General features: G+C 42.8%; 1 protein-coding gene across 7 annotated transcripts in view; it reads left to right on the forward strand.

Annotated features, from left to right (window-relative positions):
- REPS2 (RALBP1 associated Eps domain containing 2) overlaps positions 1 to 17,820 on the forward strand; it is a 222,132-nt gene that overhangs the window by 100,649 nt on the left and 103,663 nt on the right. For 4 of the 7 annotated variants that reach the window (XM_059910736.1, XM_059910741.1, XM_059910738.1 and 1 more), the window contains exons 6-9: positions 2,307 to 2,432; positions 7,015 to 7,153; positions 12,435 to 12,498; positions 14,506 to 14,648. In XM_059910736.1, the coding sequence (XP_059766719.1) occupies positions 2,307 to 2,432; positions 7,015 to 7,153; positions 12,435 to 12,498; positions 14,506 to 14,648 (472 nt within the window). The remainder of the gene's footprint in view (positions 1 to 2,306; positions 2,433 to 7,014; positions 7,154 to 12,434; positions 12,499 to 14,505; positions 14,649 to 17,820) is intronic. The other 3 variants (XM_059910739.1, XM_059910740.1, XM_059910742.1) reach the window with 1 other exon arrangement.

Here is a 17,820-nt window from a genome sequence, read left to right on the forward strand (position 1 = left end):
ATGTGATAGGCACTTTTCTAGGCTCTGGGGTATAGCTGTTATCAGAATAGACAAAATTTCCTGTCCTCATGGGCCTTACGTTAGAATGAGAGCGAGGTGGGAAACAGTATAAATGAGGCTATAGAGTATGATACGGAACAGTCGAATGTGAAAAACAAAATTGCAGAGCTCCACCTCCTTCTTTAGCTCCTTTCTTCATTCCTCATTTCCCAGTTTTTCCCAGTTTTACCACAGCCCTCTTTTCTCTTTACTCTGTACTTCCTTCCTGAGAATCTCCTATCAAACTCATATTAACCAAGTATAGAAAGACGGCTGTAAAGATGCATCCACATGCTGTCCCTGAAGATAGTCTTCGTGAGCAATCAAATTAGAAAACTGTTTGGGCTCAGAGCGGTCTCAGGTCATTAGGTGGTCAGATTACAAAAGGAAGATGGCTTCATGCTTCGTCTTCAACGCTGGAGTGGCTGTGCTGTTGGCGCTAGGCAGGTGTGCCTTTTCTTTGGGCCTCGCTTGAAGGGTAGGTTGGTTAGAGTAACAGCCACTCTAACAAATACGCCCCGCATTTTAATGACTTCCCACAGCAGGTCTGCTTCTCACTCATCTCACAGATTGGCAGGCAGCTTTCCCCCACATGGTGATTCAGGCGACAGGGCTGCTTCTGTCCTGTGGCTGTGCCGCCCCTTCTCAGTGGGCTGATGGGGACAAGCATAGAGGAGGGCCACGGGGTGCTAGCCCTGCCTGGCAGTGGTGCAGGTCGCTTGCGCCCCCACTGCACTGGCTAGAACTCAGTTGCATGGCTGTGGCTAATTGCAGGAAGGGCTGGAAAATGTCATTACTGGCTGGGCAGCCACTCGCTGACACCCGTACACCAGGCATGTAGGGCGTGAGTGGTCAGAGGACAACCACCATTAACCCCACATAGAAGCACGGCTATCATTTGCTTCCCTGACTCTTCTTTTTTCTCTGCCCCGTGACGGATCAATCCCCGGATCTTTCTGTAGGCAGCTTAATTGTCACGTGGGCTATGGTCTAGTCTTACCAGCCTGTGAGCCAGTCTTCCCCTTTAGGGTGGTTGAGTCTTCTCATATCTTTGCTCATGAGATCATGCTTTGATCAGTGGTCATAGTATGGTGTTCTTATTTCCAAAAGGTCGTTGGCAGGGGAGGTGTCCTCACAGAGTCACTGTGGGCTTGCTAGGAGGTTTTGCTCCCCCAGACGGTTTGTTTGCTAAGGCACCAAAAGGACGTTGTTCTAACAAAGATCATCGCACCCTCAGGTGAAATGGCTGGACTCTAAGGCAGCATTGACAGGAGGCCTCCAGGGTGGGGTTATATTCTAAACAGAAATGTTCTGTGGTTGTAACAGTACACACCCCCTTCTTAAGTTCTCCCTGACAATGCCTCCTTGCAATTCGTACTTTTCAGCTATGTTTGATTTTAAGATACTTCAGGGGTAAATGTCACCTTTTGGGATTTTATTAATAGTATTACTTTTTAATGAGTCTTTTGAAGTCTCTTTCATTATAAACAGCCTGTATTCCCCAGAGATAACAAGTTGCAGTGCCAGATATTTGCATTTCACTTGAAACAAAACCAAGGGTTTGAATGTTTTAAATATAAGCAAATCTAATTCTCCTGTGTCTAGAGGAACTGTATAATGAACCATATGTATGAGGCTTAAGCACACAGATGCGGAAGATTCTCTCTCTGTCTCTCCTTTTCTCTCTCTCTCTCCCTCCTTTTATATTTTCTTAAAAACGCTGGTAGAGCTCAAAATTGGCACCAAGTAGCAAAAATCTCCACCCAGCCAACCAAACCACTAGAGCTGGAGTGGAACTGGGGCGCCTCTTGGGTGCACACGGAGGTGGGGCTCTCCCTGGTTCCGGCTTCTCCTCGGAAGCCCAAGGCTCCATCGTTCCCCCGCCCCCATTTCTCAGTGCCTCCAGTCTTTGCAATTAGACATTCTCTCTTAGGTGACTGATTTCAGGTCTTTGATTGTTATGATTGCCTTTTGGGTTCATTTCGAGGAGATGGCCCCCTAGCTGCTGCCAGAGAGGTCCCAAACCGCTGGAATGGGCCTTCATGTGGTGGGGGCCCTATGGCTTTTTTCTCTTACTCCCCTCATAGCCCTCCCTTCCTCTGGGCCACCGTGACCTCTGGCCGGGGTTGCCGATATGGCCTTAATTGGTCTTCCGACCTTTAGTCTTCCCTTCCATTCTCCTCACTGAAGTGATCTTTCTGCAGCTCAAATCTGATTATTTCATTGGCCTGTGTCATACTTATCTGTGGCTCCTGATTGTCTTCTAGATACAGTTTAAAGCCCTTAACCTGGTGCACCTGAACCTTCATGATCTGGACCAGGGGTCCCCAACCCTTGAGCTGTGGACCGGTACTGGTCCGAGTCCTGTTAGGAACCGGGCCGCACAGCAGGAGGTGAGCAGCGGGCGAGGGAGCAGAGCTTCATCTGCTGCGCCCCGTCACTCCCCATCGCTCGCATTGCCGCCTGAACCATCCCCCCCCCGCCCCACCCCCCGGTCCGCGGAAAAATTGTCTTCCACGAAACTGGTCCCTGTGCCAAAAAGGTTGAGGACCACTGGTCTGGACCGTCTTGAGGCAACTCCATTCGCATCTCCTCTGCACTGGCAGCCCATTCTATCTGTATGTAGCTCAACCAAGCTACTTTCAGGAGATGGCTATTTTCTGGCATTTTAAGGTGTCTTTGCAAATGCTGTTCCTTTTGCTTGCCTTGCCCTGCATGTTTTGTAGCATTGCGTCTCAGACTTGAGTGTGCTTTGCATCATCTAGAGGGCTTGTTAAATCGCAGATGCCTGAGCCTCACTCCCAGACTTGATGATTCACTAGGTGTGGGGTAGGGCCTGGGCTTCTGTATTTCTTACAAGTCCCCAGGTGATGCGGATGCAGGCGGTCGGTGGACCAACTCCCAGCCGCGGAGCTCCGGAGTTCCCTATCTCACCGCAGCTCACACCTCACTGTTTTGCGATTGCCCATCTTTCTCCCTCACTGGACTCTAGGCTTCCTGGGAAAAAGAATGTGTTTGACCATCAGAGTATCCCTAGTGTCTAGTGTCTGGGATGTTGGTGATGTTGGATAAGTGTCTGTGAATGAATGAATGAATGAATGAATGAGCAGGTCAGTGTTTCTGCAGCAAAGTTCACATCGTTTGGCTTCTTGTAGTAAAGATCAGCTTTCTTTTGGAATATTTCGGCTTCAGGGAATGTGGAATGTGATCCGCCCCTTCCACCTGTCTCTGAAATCACTCACTTAATGAATAAGGAACTTGAAACTTCTCCATAGAGATCAGACCATGAGACCGACAGGGACGTCTGTTGATAGATCTCAAACTTTAAAATATGAAATGGGGACTTCCCTGGTGGTGCAGTCGATAAGAATCTGCTCTCCCAGTGCAGGGGGCCTGGGTTCGATCCCTGGTCAGGGAACTGGATCCCGCATGCATGCCGCAACTAAGGAGCCCGCCTGCCGCAACTAAGACCTGGTGCAACCAAATAAATAAATATTAAAAAAAAATCAAGTTGTTCTTTAAAAAAAATAAAATAAAATAAAATATGAAATGGACTCATAGGCTTTCTTTCATTACCTGCAGCATAGAGTAGTGTTTTTGCATCTCTTTCAACATAAGACATACCCCTGAAGTTGTTAGAGCCCGTCAATAAGTGGCCCCCACCCGACTTTTATAGTGTCTGTGCTGAGCCTGCTAGGGGCTGTGTGCAGAATGAAGGCTTAGATGATATGGTTCTTGCCCTCCAGGTCGAAACCTGAATGAAGATATTTAACAGCACTTTAAATGTTCAAACTGTGTGATACTTAGCATACTTATAATAAGGATTCATATTTTCTAAGATGCTCAAATCACTTGGTTTATCAAACCAATTCAAAACATGCAGTGAGAAGCAAGGGGAAAGAGATGGGGGTAGGTTAACATGTTTCGTGCAGGCTGGTAGAAGGGCCGCACCAGGTACAGATTGCCCGGTGTTCACATGCCCTCTCTCATTGTTGGAAGGCACTTTTAAAAAAAAATTTTTATTTATTTTTGGCTGCGTTGGGTCTTCGTTGCTGCGCGCGGGCTTTCTCTAGTTGCGGTGAGTGGGGGCTAGTCTTTGTTGTGGTGCGCGGGCTTCTCATCGCGGTGGCTTCTCTTGTTGCGTGCAGAGCATGGGCTCTAGGCGCTCGGGCTTCAGTAGTTGTGGCTCGTGGGCTCAGTAGTTGTGGCTCGCGGGCTCTAGAGCGCAGGCTCAGTGGTTGCGGCACACGGGCTTAGTTGCTCCACGGCATGTGGGATCTTCCTGGGCCAGGGCTCGAACACGCGTCCCCTGCATTGGCAGGTGGATTCTTAACCACTGCGCCACCAGGGATGTCCTGGCACTTTTGGTTTTAAGGAGCAAGAACTCTCCTTGTCAGCTTAAGTTTTCTTGAGAAGGAGGAAGGGGTTGGGGTTCTCATGGGAATCCAAGAAATGAGAGACGAGGATTGGCCCTGTGGTCCCCAGGAATGGGAGTCCTTGGTTATTCACGTTTGTTCTGCCATGAACAGACTTGGCCCTAGTTGAGTTTGCTTCACTGTCCACTTATCTTTTGGCTGCCAGCAGCCACCCTCGCCCCGGACTCTTTCTCGTACTTCCGTTCCTCACAGGTTCTGCTTGTGCTCAGTTCTTGCTCCCTTGTGACTTCAGGTCCCAGGTGGCCTTTGCTTGACACCACCGCCCTGCTATGCATCTGCTCAGGGTCTGCTTTCTCTGCTTGTTGATCTTTCTACTTTTTATCCACATCCCCAAGAATGAGCATCTGGCCCAGCTTGTTCTCGCTAGAGAAAAGCTTTCTATGCCAGAGCATCCCAGAGGCCAGCAACTGTGAGCCCACCCACACTTACCTGGACTCAGCTGGGGGAGACCGGGCATGAGGTGGGCCATGCTGTGCACATGTGGTTCCAGACCCATCTTCTTAGCCAAGCTGGGGGTTGGGGGCAGGTAGCGCCTCTGCAGTGGCTGTGGGCCTGGCAGGTATGTTAGAGAGTCCTTCGGGGCCGTGGGACTTGAGGATGGGTAGGATTTGAGTGGGCTGGGATCAGAGGAAGGGTGGTCTGGGAAGAAGACGCAAACCTGACCCATGAGGAGAGAGCATGTGGGCTATCAGAAGCCTGCTATGAGTGACCAAGGAGGAGGCTGGATTATAAGGGCCCTAAAAGCCAGGTGGAGGAGGGGGATTTGTTTTATTGGGCAATAGGTCATCCTGAAAGCTTTTAAGCAGAGGAATCAGTCACTTTCTCCTGTCCATTCCTGATTCCTGCTGTCAGATTAGACTTGAGACCTGCTAAGAGACCACTGATGCCACTTAGGGGTCAAGTAATGTGGGAGAGGAAATAGGGTGAGCAGATGGTTATGGTATGACACTACCAACAGCGACTGGGTATGGCAGCTTCGGTTCCAGGTGGGAAGGAGAGTGCATTTTAGGGGAGTAGAAGCTTCCATGTCAGCCCCAGGGAATGCAGCAGGCAATACCTAGCATGGAGATTTTGGCAACAGATTAAAAAAAAGTGGGCACTTATTTTCTGACTTGCAGGGGTTCAGTGAAGGATATGGGCATGTCCCTTAAGCTCTCTGAGCCTCGGTTTCCTCATCTGGGAAAAGGATACTAATACCTGCTGTGTCTACCTCTCAGATGTTTGAGGTGTGCTCAGGTGAGATAGGGGTGTATGAAATGCTTTGTAAATTTCAAAACACTCTATGAATTTAAGGCATTAACTACTGGATAGTGACTTTCAGGGCATTTAAAAACGGTTTGATTTAGATTTAGTGGAAACTCATCTAGTATGCAAACTTCAAAGATGGCATCTCAAGGTCATATCACAGCTCAAACTTTTTACAGAGTTGTTTCTTCTCTGAATGGCATCAGAGGAGAGCCAAGTGTTCCTGGGAAGAGTTACTTCCAGAATGTGGTGTGTGTTTGTTGGGGAGGTTGAGGCAGGGGGCGGAGATGGTCTGCTGTCTTTTCCGGGGATAGTGAGTAGAATACCCTCCTAATGATTAATTCCTTGGTAGTGTGTTCATTCAGAAGCAGGCACCTTGATGGGTATTAGTAGTAATACCTCTCCCCTTCTTTCCTAGTCTCCTTTTGTCTTAAAGGCTCACCCTCCTTGTGTTCACCTTTTAGTTCCATGAAGGTGGCCCTTGGCAAGTAGCACCTTAGCCTTAGGGTAGATGGGAGGGATGCAACAAAGCCCTGTGCTGCTCCTTCCAGAATCACCATTTTTGCTTCTTTCCCCACTGCTTAGCAGAGCTGTTTTCTTCTGCACTACTACTCTGGTTCTCTGTATCCTTAAATTCTCAAATTTGGCTTGCATGCCCCCTAGTGGCAGGTCGGATGCACCCCTTGTTACCCTGTTTGTTGTGGTACCATGACAGCCCATCTTTGCACTCAGCTCTATTACTAAGTAGAACCCCCAGTTCACAAATGTGGAAGGAGAGGTTTGGTGATCCTGACTTGCCACTCAAGTAGGACCTGGGGACGTGGGACTTGATTCAGAGCTTTTGATTCCCAGATTTATACAACGCGAATGCCTCAGAAAAAAAGATGGTGTGGTTATAGCTGTTCTAGATTTTAAAAAAATGGTTTAAAAACAATCTAGATTATCTTACTATCTACTCAACTAATTTGAAAGGATCAAAATGTGGTGAATATTTGAAGAAAAGAACGGTTGTATTTTTTCCCCCTTCATCACATTGGAAAATCTTTCGTCACTCACCCAGGTGTTCAGTATTTCATGCTCAGTCCTGTTAACAACTTTGGGAAATACAAAAGAAAGGTATAAAGCATCATGTCTGACCTTCAGAAGTTTACAGTCCCATTAAATTCCACTCACAAGGTGTTTAAATTCATTCCCTTGAGGAAAAAAATAATTATAATGCTTGGGTTTAATATTTCTACTTCGTTTCACAAAAGACAGCTTCTGTGAGCATCTGCTTATTGATTTCTTTTTAAAGTCCTTTTCAGTGGAGAGAGAACTGCAGGATAACAACAGTAGTTACCCAGACGAACCCTGGAGGATAACGGAAGAGCAGCGAGAGTATTATGTCAACCAGTTCCGGTCCCTTCAGCCTGATCCGAGTTCCTTCATTTCAGGTAACAAAGTCTGGCCGGTGAGAACACGGGTCCCAGCTCACTGTCTCACATAAATAACAGCACCCATCTTGAGAAATCGTCCACACAAAATGAGTACAACAACCTTCTATGATTTCAGTTTGTTTTTCTCTGAGGTTGAATGTCTCATCAACTATAAACCATGCAGAAAAACACTTGGCAATGATATTGGGAAAGTTATGTTTCCGTTTCAAAGGGGGGTTAAATGGGAATTTGGAGCATCGTGGTTCAGATCCTGTGCCTTATTAGCTGGAGCAGTTCCTGAAATGAGTGTCGCACCTTTAATTGTGTACTCATTATGTTGGTGTTACAGCAAGGACATAGTGTAGCCTCCCAAAGAGTTGCTGTCACAGGTCTCCTTATGTTATATACACCTTAGAGTTCAAGTTCATGTTCGTTTTCTTTGGCTGCATTCTTTCTCCTTTGGTTTTTCTGAGAGAAAATATGGGAGGAAAATTGGCCAGCATTTTTATGTCCACATGTTAGTTCTTCTGGGTTATCTTCAGAAATACATATTCCTATTGAGTTCTCATGCAAAATTCAAGCTGAGAGGAACTGATTTAATTCCCACGTGGCTACATTTCATCCGGCTGAAGACTAGACAGTGAAATAGTAGAGTCTGGAAGACAAATTCATAAAACTTTCTTTTTATACTTCAATTGTGAAGAATAACAATATGTCCTTGATAATTGTAACCTGACATATCGCAGTGTGGACTAAGATTAATTTTCTCTCGTGAAATAAGGTGCGTAGTTGAAATATACCTGTATAAACACAGATATCATTTTCTGGTTGGTGGCAGTGGCTTTATTTGAAGGCAGAATATTGTAGATACAAAAATTAACGTTGACGACATGATTTAAAAAAAAGCAGAAACCCAGATTGCATTTATTGACCACTTGCTAACTTTACCCACTGCTTAAGTGAGTTTCTTCACAATGTATGCAGATATTTAGCCAAATACAAATAGGTAGCTGTTAGGAATGTTTTTATTTTCTTTTAACCTTTTCATTTTGCAGAATTTCAAATACAGACACAACTCAAGTGGCTAGTATAACAAACTCCTATGTACCTATCACTCAGCTCTCACAATTTGGTTTTATTTATACCCTCTCTGAGCCTAGGTGGTTTTGAAGCAATTACCAGGCTATTTCATTTGAAAATATTTCAGAATGTATCTGTAGAGATAAGGCCTCTTTTAAAAACATAACCGCAACTCATTAGCACATTAAAAAAACCCCACAAATTACTTAATATCAAGTCTTGTTCAGATCTCCCCAATTGTCTCACAAATGCCTTTTTAAAAAGTTTAGTTTGATCAAGGTCAGGAGAGGTTCATACATTGCAATTAGTTGATGTCCCTTTTTAGAAAGCATCTTATTTAGATGTAATTTACATACTCTAAATTCACCCATTTAAAGTGTACAATGTTTTTAGTGTAGTATAGTCACAATCTAGATTTAGAGCGCCTCCCCCCAGTAAACCACCTACTTATTAGCATTTATTCCCCATTCCTGCTCTCCCCAGCCCCCAGCCCTAGGTTACCATTAAACTACTTTCTCTCTCTATAGAGTTGCCTGTTCTGGGCTGTTCATATAAATGAAATTGTATAATAAGTGTTTTTTGGTGTCTGACCTCTTTCACTTAGCATAATGTTTTTAAGGTTCATCCATGTTGCTGTATGTACCAGAGCTTCATTCCTTTTTATGGCTGAATATCATTCCATTGTATGGATAGACCACATTTTATTTATCTGTTCATCAGTTGATTGACTTTTTGAGTTGTTTTGGCTGTTAAGAATAATGCTGCTGTGAACATTTGTGTACAAGTTTTTGTGTAGATGTATGTTTTTATTTCTCTTGGATGTATACCTAGGAGTGGAATTGCTGGATCATAGGATAACTCTGTATTTAACCATTTGAGGACTAGTCAGACTGTTTTCCAAAGTGGCTGCACCATTTTACATTGCCACCAGTAGTGTCTTACTCCACATCCTTGCCAACACTTGTTTTTATCTCTTGATTGTAGCCGTCCTAGTGGATGTGAAGTGGTATCTCTTTCTGGATGAAGAATGGCATTGAGCATCTTTTCACGCTCTTACTGTCCATTTGTATATCTTCTTTGGAGAAATGCCTATTCAGATACTTTGCCATTTTTTAAAAAAAATCGTTGAGTGGAAAGAGTCCTCTGTGTATTCTAGACACAGGTTCCTTATCAGACATATGATTTGTAAATATTTTTTTCCCAATCTGTGGCTTGTCCTTTTATTTTCCTAATGGTATCTTGCGAAGCAAAAAAGTTTAATTTTGCTGTTCAGTTTATTTTTTCTTTTGTTGCTTGTGCTTTTGGTGTCATATCTAAGAAACCATTGCTTAATCCAAGGTCATATTAGTTTTGTTTTATTATTATTATTATTGGCCGCACCATGTGGCTTGTGGGATCTTAGTTCTCAGATCAGGGATTGAACCCGGGCCCTGGCAGTGAAAGCGCAGAGTCCTAACCACTGGACTGCCAGGGAATTCCCTATGTTACAGTTTTATTTCTTACATTTAGGTCTTTCGTCCAATTTGCATATGATATGGGGTAGGGGTTCAAATTTATTCTTTCGCATGTGAATATCTAGTTGTCCCAGCACCATTTGTTGAAAAAACTATTCTTTCCCCCATTTAATTGTTTTAGGTTCCCTGTCAAAATTCAACTGACTGTAAGTGTGAGGGTTTATTTCTTTACCAATTCTATTTCACTGATTTGTATGTCTAGCCTAATGCCAATACCATACTGTCTTGATTATTATAGTAAGTTTTTGAAATTGGATAGTGAGAGTTCTCCAGCTTTGTGCTTTTCAGTTTTATTTGTTTTGATTTCAATTTTTAGGGATTGTGTTCTTAAAATTTAATTTTTTACTTATATAAAATATTAACACAGTCCTAAAGTTGACTGTACAAAACAGGCTACATTCGAAGAAGTCTAGTTCCTGTCCCTATCTCCTCTACCCTGTTCCTTCCTTGTTCCTATAGGTAAACATCTTGTTTAATGGCTTATTTGTCTGTTTTTAAAAATAGAAGCAAATACGTGTATGCGCATATCTCTATATATGTGTGTGTGTTCTTATCTCCATATTTTCTTAGATAAGTGGTAGCATACTACTTATTCTTTCCTCCACCTTGCTTTTTTCACTTAACAATATATTCTGGTGATTACTCGGTAGTCGTATGTAGAGATATTTCTCGTTTCCTTTTATAGATTGTGTGAATGTGCAATCATTTATTCAGCCAGTTCTTTATTGGGATTACTTCTAGTCCTTTGCTATTACAAATATTTCTCTTGTAAATAGCCTTCTGCATATGTCTTTTTATATTTTTGTTAGTGTATCCTTGGTTAATTTGGAAGTGGGATTACCGGGTCAAATGTGATTTTGCAAAACACCCCTTCTTTGGGGTTGTGCCGTTTTGTCACCCCACCAGCATTGTATGAGGTGCCTATTTTCCCATAGCCTTGTTATCAAAACACGTTATTGAACTTTTGTATTTTTCCCATCTGACAGGCAAGAAATCATGTCTTTGTGTGGTTTTAACTTACAGATGTCTCACGAACAAGGTTGAACATTTTTTTTTTCAATATGATTAAGAGTCAGTTGCATCTATTTCTTTGAACTCTCATAGCTCAATCAATTTTTACAGTGGGTTACTGGTCTTTATTTCTTTTTAAAGATCTGTATATATTGGATGTATTAACATTCAGTCACTGATGGATCAATGCTGGGGGTAGCTGTAGTTTACTGGGCTGAGAGACCCCTTGTAAGAAAAAGTCTGGATTCATGGTTTTGATCTTTGACTGCTGACAGCTTTTAAGCCTCCCTTCTACCTCTTCTGCCCCACATGTGGCTCTCAGGTGGATCTGAAAATGGCTGGAGAGAGCAAGGAAAGGAGGCTTGTTTGGGGTTTCTCTGTTGCTTGGGGGTGGGGCTGGGGCGAGGGTTCCAGCTCCCCATTTGAACTTCTGTCAGCACCGAAGGAGGGAGCACTCGGGCTTGCTCAAGTGCTCCTTCTCTGACCTTGTTAGCCACCGTCTTCCCTGTGGGCGCCACCCAACCACTCTGGGACACCGTGGGCCGACAGTCTCTCTCTACTGTGTGAAGACCAGGCCACTCTAGCTGTGGGTTTGAGCCTATTATACTTTGAAGAAAGGAGATCAGGAGGGAAAAAGAAGAATGAAACTAGGGGAGAATGCCTTTCTATGTATAAAATAGCTGGCAAATGGGCTTTCAAGACATTTCTGACAAATGTTTGACAAGACAAGGAGGCTGCGTGGATGGCCAGCAGTCCTGTGTCAGCATGATTTCCAGGTGCTCTTGGGGAGAAGGCTCATTCGTTTATAGGGTACTTTGTCTTTTGATCCTTCATCTATCAAAGGAAAATCAGTCTGCCTTCGGGTCCACTATAATCCTTTGTTTCAAGGCCAGTTAGAAGTCTGTGATGGCTAAGGAAAGACTTTTGACTTTATCAGTTTAGAATAGAGTTTAGGGCTTTGATTTGAGTGTTCTTTGTATTAGACTTGAGGCTTTTGAATTGTGAAACTGTTTTGAGAGCAGAAAGCATAAAAATTTCAATCTCAATAAGGATTGGGTCTAAACATTTTAAGTGCAATTGGGACTTGAAGCTACGTAACATGTAAAATGGAATGATTACCTGATTTCCATTGTTACTGGTAAATTTGCAGTGAATAAAGAAAGTAGCAAGAGGTTCCTGGATGCGATTCTTGAAGAGCCACCAAGAGATCTTAAATCTCACTGAAACGCTTTCCCAAGATGTCTGTCTTATCTCTAGTATGATGAGATTAATGGTGTTAGTTTTTCTTCTTTTTGCTGTTTCCTACCATGATCGTGTATTACTTTTGCATCCGTTCACATTAAAAGTGCTCGACAGATTTTTACTTTGATAATTTTGATAGTTATCTTTTGAATTTTTAGTAAATTTTGCAGATTTTTGGGAATACGAAGAAGGAATTCATATAATTTTCATGTCATAATAAGTATTATGTCGTTAGTTCTTTTGCCCTATTCTAATTTACATACTCTTTTAAAAGCCGTTTGTATGTTGCTTTTAGCCACACAATTCGTAGTTGCTTTGATGAATAATTGTTATATTTGTGGTTATATGGTAGGAATTGCTGAATGAAAAAAATGGTGATTCATTTACATGTCAATATAAAAGCTGCTCTAGATAAGTAATTCATGATTTATTTAAACAATGGCTCTTGACAGGTTCTGTGGCCAAGAACTTCTTCACCAAATCAAAGCTTTCCATTCCAGAACTCTCCTATATATGGTAAGTACAGTTAATGCCTCATAGTATCATACTGTTATCCATAGCCATCCCTTAGCTCCTACTTTTGCATTTTAAAAATCTAATCTTTTGAATTTTTTAAAAAACAGACTAAGAGAATGAAAAGGACTTAGATTATTGTTGCTGTGAAGATTAAGTAAGTTATATGAAAAGCACAATGAATAGCGTCTGGCACATACTACGCACTGTTTTAGCTCTTATTTAAAAAGCAATTTCCTAATTATTATCCTCACCTAGATGCCTTTTCAGTCTAAGCAGTTGTGTGAGCGTATGAGAATTTCCATCTTGTGTGTTTTATTTTCAGATTTTTCTACTTGATGTGGTATAAGTGACCAGAGAACCTTGAAAAGCTATTCTTTATAATATTTTATGAGGCCAGGTGAACAGAAGTTCCACAAATATTTTGGAATTAAGTTAAATTTGACTCTTCTCGCTGCCTCTGAGCTTCGTAAATTTGGCTGGTGTTTATCAGCTGGGCCCTGGTTCAGACTTGCACATGTGGCGTGCCCGGTGCTTTGCTGCTATGCCGGCTCCATCCCCGGCTCCAGAAGGGCTGTGCTGGTTGGTCCAGATGGCTCTGTTTGCGTTTATGAAAACGCTCTGTACCTCTGTAAACTCCCGGCTGCGTGTGGGCTCTTCTTCCTCAAGACTGGGTGGGAGACCACGCTGTGATAAATATATAATTAAAGTATTGGAATATTTATGTAAAACTTTTTTTCATGAGGATTTGCAAAAAAATTATAATAGAGTTTAAAATTGCTTGTCATGTTTTGTACATCATATTGGAAAACTATTCCACTGACACTTGTGAATGCCACTGTATCTGGGATCCTGAGCTGAATTTCGGTTTTTCGGCAATATATTCTAGCATAAAAAAAAAAAAAATGGCAAGCCTTATTAGGCTTTAAAGCTAGGAAAAAAGAGAAACTATCATTTTGTAAAGAATACAGTCTGTTTTGGCAGAATTCCCAGTCTTAACATTATCGGCATGAGGGTTTCTATCTTTTTGTTGAGACATATCCATGTAAGCTTTGTGGGATTCTCTCCACCCAGTGTTTGAAACAGTTCCCTGGCTCCTCACCTTGGGGAGCTGGTGCTTTCTGAGTATTCAAGGGGGACAAGGATGTGAAGGGTCCAAAGGAAAGTTCCGGAGCTTACCTTCCATGGTTTTTCTTTCAAATAGTAACCCCCTTTCTACTATGATTGTATATGCCTTCTCGCTCTGCTTGTCCGAACACAAGCGTACTCGTCTCTGTACACCTAAGAGACTGGTTGAGCTTATGGGGTCTTAGTTACTTTGGCAGATAGGTCTCTGCTTTTCAGTGGGAAACAACGGCTGAAGCAAAGATAAGCCTTTTCAAGCCTCTCCCTTTCTTCCTTTCTATCTCATCTGGTTCCAGCCTTCCCTAGTTGCTAGTTTTATCTGAAAACATAATTCAACCAGTATTTACTGAGCTTACTTGTGTTTTCCCAGGAGGGAATTCTCAAGCAAAGTTTTGATACAACATTTGCGATTTGAAAAGTTCAAGGTTTTTCCTTAAAGCTGAAAAATGAAGTGCTTGTATCTGAGCCTGGGTAACTGAATAACGGCCAGGACACCCTGAAAGGGCAGGGCCAGCCCTTCCTCTGACTGTTTCGAGAACCAAGTCCGGGGCTCTTCACACAACGCATTTACTGAATGAGTGTCAACTAAGTGTGAATTGTGGGCATCGTTTTCCTTTTCCTCCCATAGTTTTTTTACTTGTGTACTCTGTTGTAAAACAGATCTATTGGAGAATCTGAAGAATTTAAATTTTTATTTATAAAGTGCCACTCATGCTAGTGGTGTCGATTTTTCTTCCTCCGTGTGGCCCCCTGAGATTTTATATGGGTTTGGGGACCCTGCAGGGCCTCCACCAGAGAGCCTGGGAGTCGTGTTTGCATGTTTGAGGCTGAGTAACTTTCCCTCTGAGCCCCGTGTTAGGCGCTCATAACATCTGCTATCCTTAGGGAACTGAGCGATGCTGACTGCGATGGAGCCCTGAGCCTGCCAGAGTTCTGTGCTGCGTTTCATCTCATTGTGGCTCGGAAGAACGGCTACCCACTGCCTGAGGGCCTGCCTCCAACTCTGCAGCCGGAGTACCTGCAAGCAGGTAATGCCTCATCATAAATCCTAAACCTTAGGCATTTCCTTCCAGACCTTGGAAGAGAGTTTTGTTCCTTAAGATGTTGTCCAGACACTTTGAGGAGTCCTTTGTATGTGCAGTTACTGTTCATTAACTGATATTAGACTCTTACAACTTACAATGTGAGTCATAGGGATGATCTAGCAAATGTGAGTCATCTTTTATCTCCATTCTAGTACTGTCTGGATGGATTTGAACCAAAGTCACTTAACCCTTTCATGAAAATTGTAGACCAGGCAACTACTGAATCCCCAGCTGATAAAAAGATTAAGAGGAAGATCTTCCTGTAGAGCCAATGCTGACTTGCCATCTTTAGGCCCATCCCGGTGTCCCCGAGTGGCCTTGGGCAATGGAATGGACTAGGAGTCTTGTACCTAATGAAAAAGATTAAAAATTACATGCAGTGAAATGTATGAAAGGCTCCGATCTTAAATGTACATTTGATTTTTTTAATGTGTATCCACCCATGTAACTGCAATCAGATAAAGATATAGAACATTCTAGCACGCCAGAAAGTTAGAATAGAGCTCTCTTTGTCTTTCTCATTAATAAAACAGTTACCCCCAAATCCTTTGGATAGGAAAGAGTCATGGTGAGTCCAACCTTTGTATTAACTTCTTTGGAAGATTGAAAAAAATTAATAGTATCTCTTGCCCTTTCAAAGGCAGTGGGCTGATTTCTGAGGTGAATTCTATTATTCACAGAAGTATAGCCTCCATCGAAAGGGTACAGAAATAGCTGGTGCTTTCAACAGCCTTTCTCACTTTTTAGAGAGGGCCTCTAAAACATGAGAGCTTAGTCATTGATGATTATTGGCAGGAGGGAACCAGTGTCTAAAGAAAATGTGATTAGTCATGAACAGATCATAAATTTCATGGTTAGATCTGGAAAGGCCTTAGATTATCTTGTCTGGTCCCCTCCTCATAACGGCACTAGATTCAAAGTAGCCAATGACTTATCTAAGTCAGTGTTCGGGTCTCTGACTCTTTAATAAAAAGTCTGTCATTCTGTGTTAGGTAGTGACGGGGTGGAGGCTCAACCAAAAGGAAGAGACTAAGTATGTGGCTGGTGCCAGGGACCGGTGAACATGTTGGGGGAAGCATGACCCATTCTGGGATCTCGCCCAGAGGCCCTCAGAAAATGTACAAAGGGGAGGGTTCAGAGAGCAAAAGCTATTACTTGTTTCAGAGCTTGGACTTTGCTAATCGCAGCTGCTTTCTGACTCCAGCGGGCCGTAACTCCAGCGTGTTCCCCTTCCTTACAGGCTTGGGGAGACCCTCAGGGGTCCCCAGGAACTGGTTTGCAGTTGTTCAGCATTACACACTGCTCTGTTTCCTCTTTAGTGTCTCTCTCTGTGTCCCTGTCTCTGTCTCGCTCTCTCTCCTCCCTCTCTTTCCTGTTTGGGGTCTTGAGGAATGCTGTTTCCTTGTTCTTATGCGGTGTGGCTATGGAACCTAGGCTGGGTGTCATGACTCCTTATTTGAGGAGTCACTTTGTAGGTGTTCAGGTGTTTCACGGACTGTTTCAAAAGTCACTGATGAAATTTTTAAAGATCTGAAAGCCCTGAGCAAAAAGTGTAGTAACAAAGGAGAAATAGCCTCTTGATTCCTTTACTGCTGCAAATGGCTGCTTTTACCTTGCTTACACAGTACAGGGGAGTCTAAAACATAGAGCCTCAGTCAAGAGCATCTCCCTTCATTTTGAATGAAGTCCCCCCGCCCCCCATTTCTTAATGGCCTTTTATGGAGCATGCATTTATATAGAAACAACTGAAGAAGAATCCATCATATACCCTTCAATTAAACAAAAATTGCACATCATTTCCAGAGTTTGTGGGATTAATCTTAAATAATAATTAAATAGTTCTAACAAAAATCATGAGAGACCTCATAAAACCCCATCAAACTTAGTGATAGTATATTTTAGGCAAACCCTAAGGGTTTAGTAGTTAACTTTTAAATGGTTTATCACCCTTGTTTATTTTTGTATTTGGTTCAAGAAAATGGCCAGAACTCTTTGGGTCTTCTCTGTGCTTTTTAATTTTTTAAAATAAATTTATGTATTATATTTTTGGCTGTGTTGGGTCTTCGTTGCTGCGAGCGGGCTTTCTCTAGTTGCGGCGAACAGGCTTCTCATTGCGGTGGCTTCTCTTGTTGCGGAGCACGGGCTCTAGGCACGCGGGCTTCAGTAGTTGTGGCTCGCCGGCTCAGAAGTTGTGGCTCGCAGGCTCTAGCGCGCAGGCTCAGTAGTTGTGGCGCAAGGGCTTAGTTGCTCTGCGACATGTGGGATCTTCCCGGACCAGGGCTCGAACCCGTGTCCCCTGCATTGGCAGGTGATTCTTAACCACTGTGCCACCAGGGAAGTCCCTGCCAATCCATTTTTAACATTTGATTCAAAAAAATGTTTTTAAACATGGCATTAAAATTTTGATTTCTTAATAGCTGGTCTTGACAAATTTGATTTGTAGCTTCTGTTTACTGTCTACCCCAGTCTGCTTTTCCTCTTTGGAATATTGACAATTTTCCTAGTTGTTGAGACATTTCTTTTTTACTTACTTTGTGACAAAAGTGGTGAAACAGAATCTGTTTCTAAGAAATAGTGTGAGTGTTCAGTGTTAGCGTACCAGGTAGCATGGTTTTTCTTACGCTGATCCACTCAGCTACCCAGCTAACAGCTGCTGTCAGTGTACTATGTTGGAAGAAACCCATAATGTGATTCTTATTTCATTGTTATAAATCAGGAAGAACCTGTGCTCTTATTTTTGTTATTCCTGCTAACCAAAAGAAATGAGTATTTCATAAAGTTTTCTTCGGCACATATCATTGTAAGATCTTGTCTATTTACTTCCAATAGTAATAGCTAAAATGAAGTATTTCCTCAATTAATGTTTATGGTATTCAAACTATCAACATAGTTACTGCCATTTTAAAATGCTGCTAGTAGCTTAGTTAAAACTGAAGTATTGTGATAGTGATGGTTAAGGTGGAAAATGACTTCTATGTTACAACATGAAATGCTGACAGCATGGACCCTCCAGCAAGAGTGCTGGCAGTTCAAGTCCCTGCTCTTCATTTACTGGCTCTCTGACCTTGACTAAGGTGCTTACCTTCGCTGCTCCTTAGTTTTATTGCATGTAAAG

The sequence above is a fragment of the Balaenoptera ricei genome, chromosome X, assembly GCF_028023285.1.
Source record: "Balaenoptera ricei isolate mBalRic1 chromosome X, mBalRic1.hap2, whole genome shotgun sequence".
In the NCBI taxonomy this organism is placed as follows: Eukaryota; Metazoa; Chordata; class Mammalia; order Artiodactyla; family Balaenopteridae; genus Balaenoptera; species Balaenoptera ricei.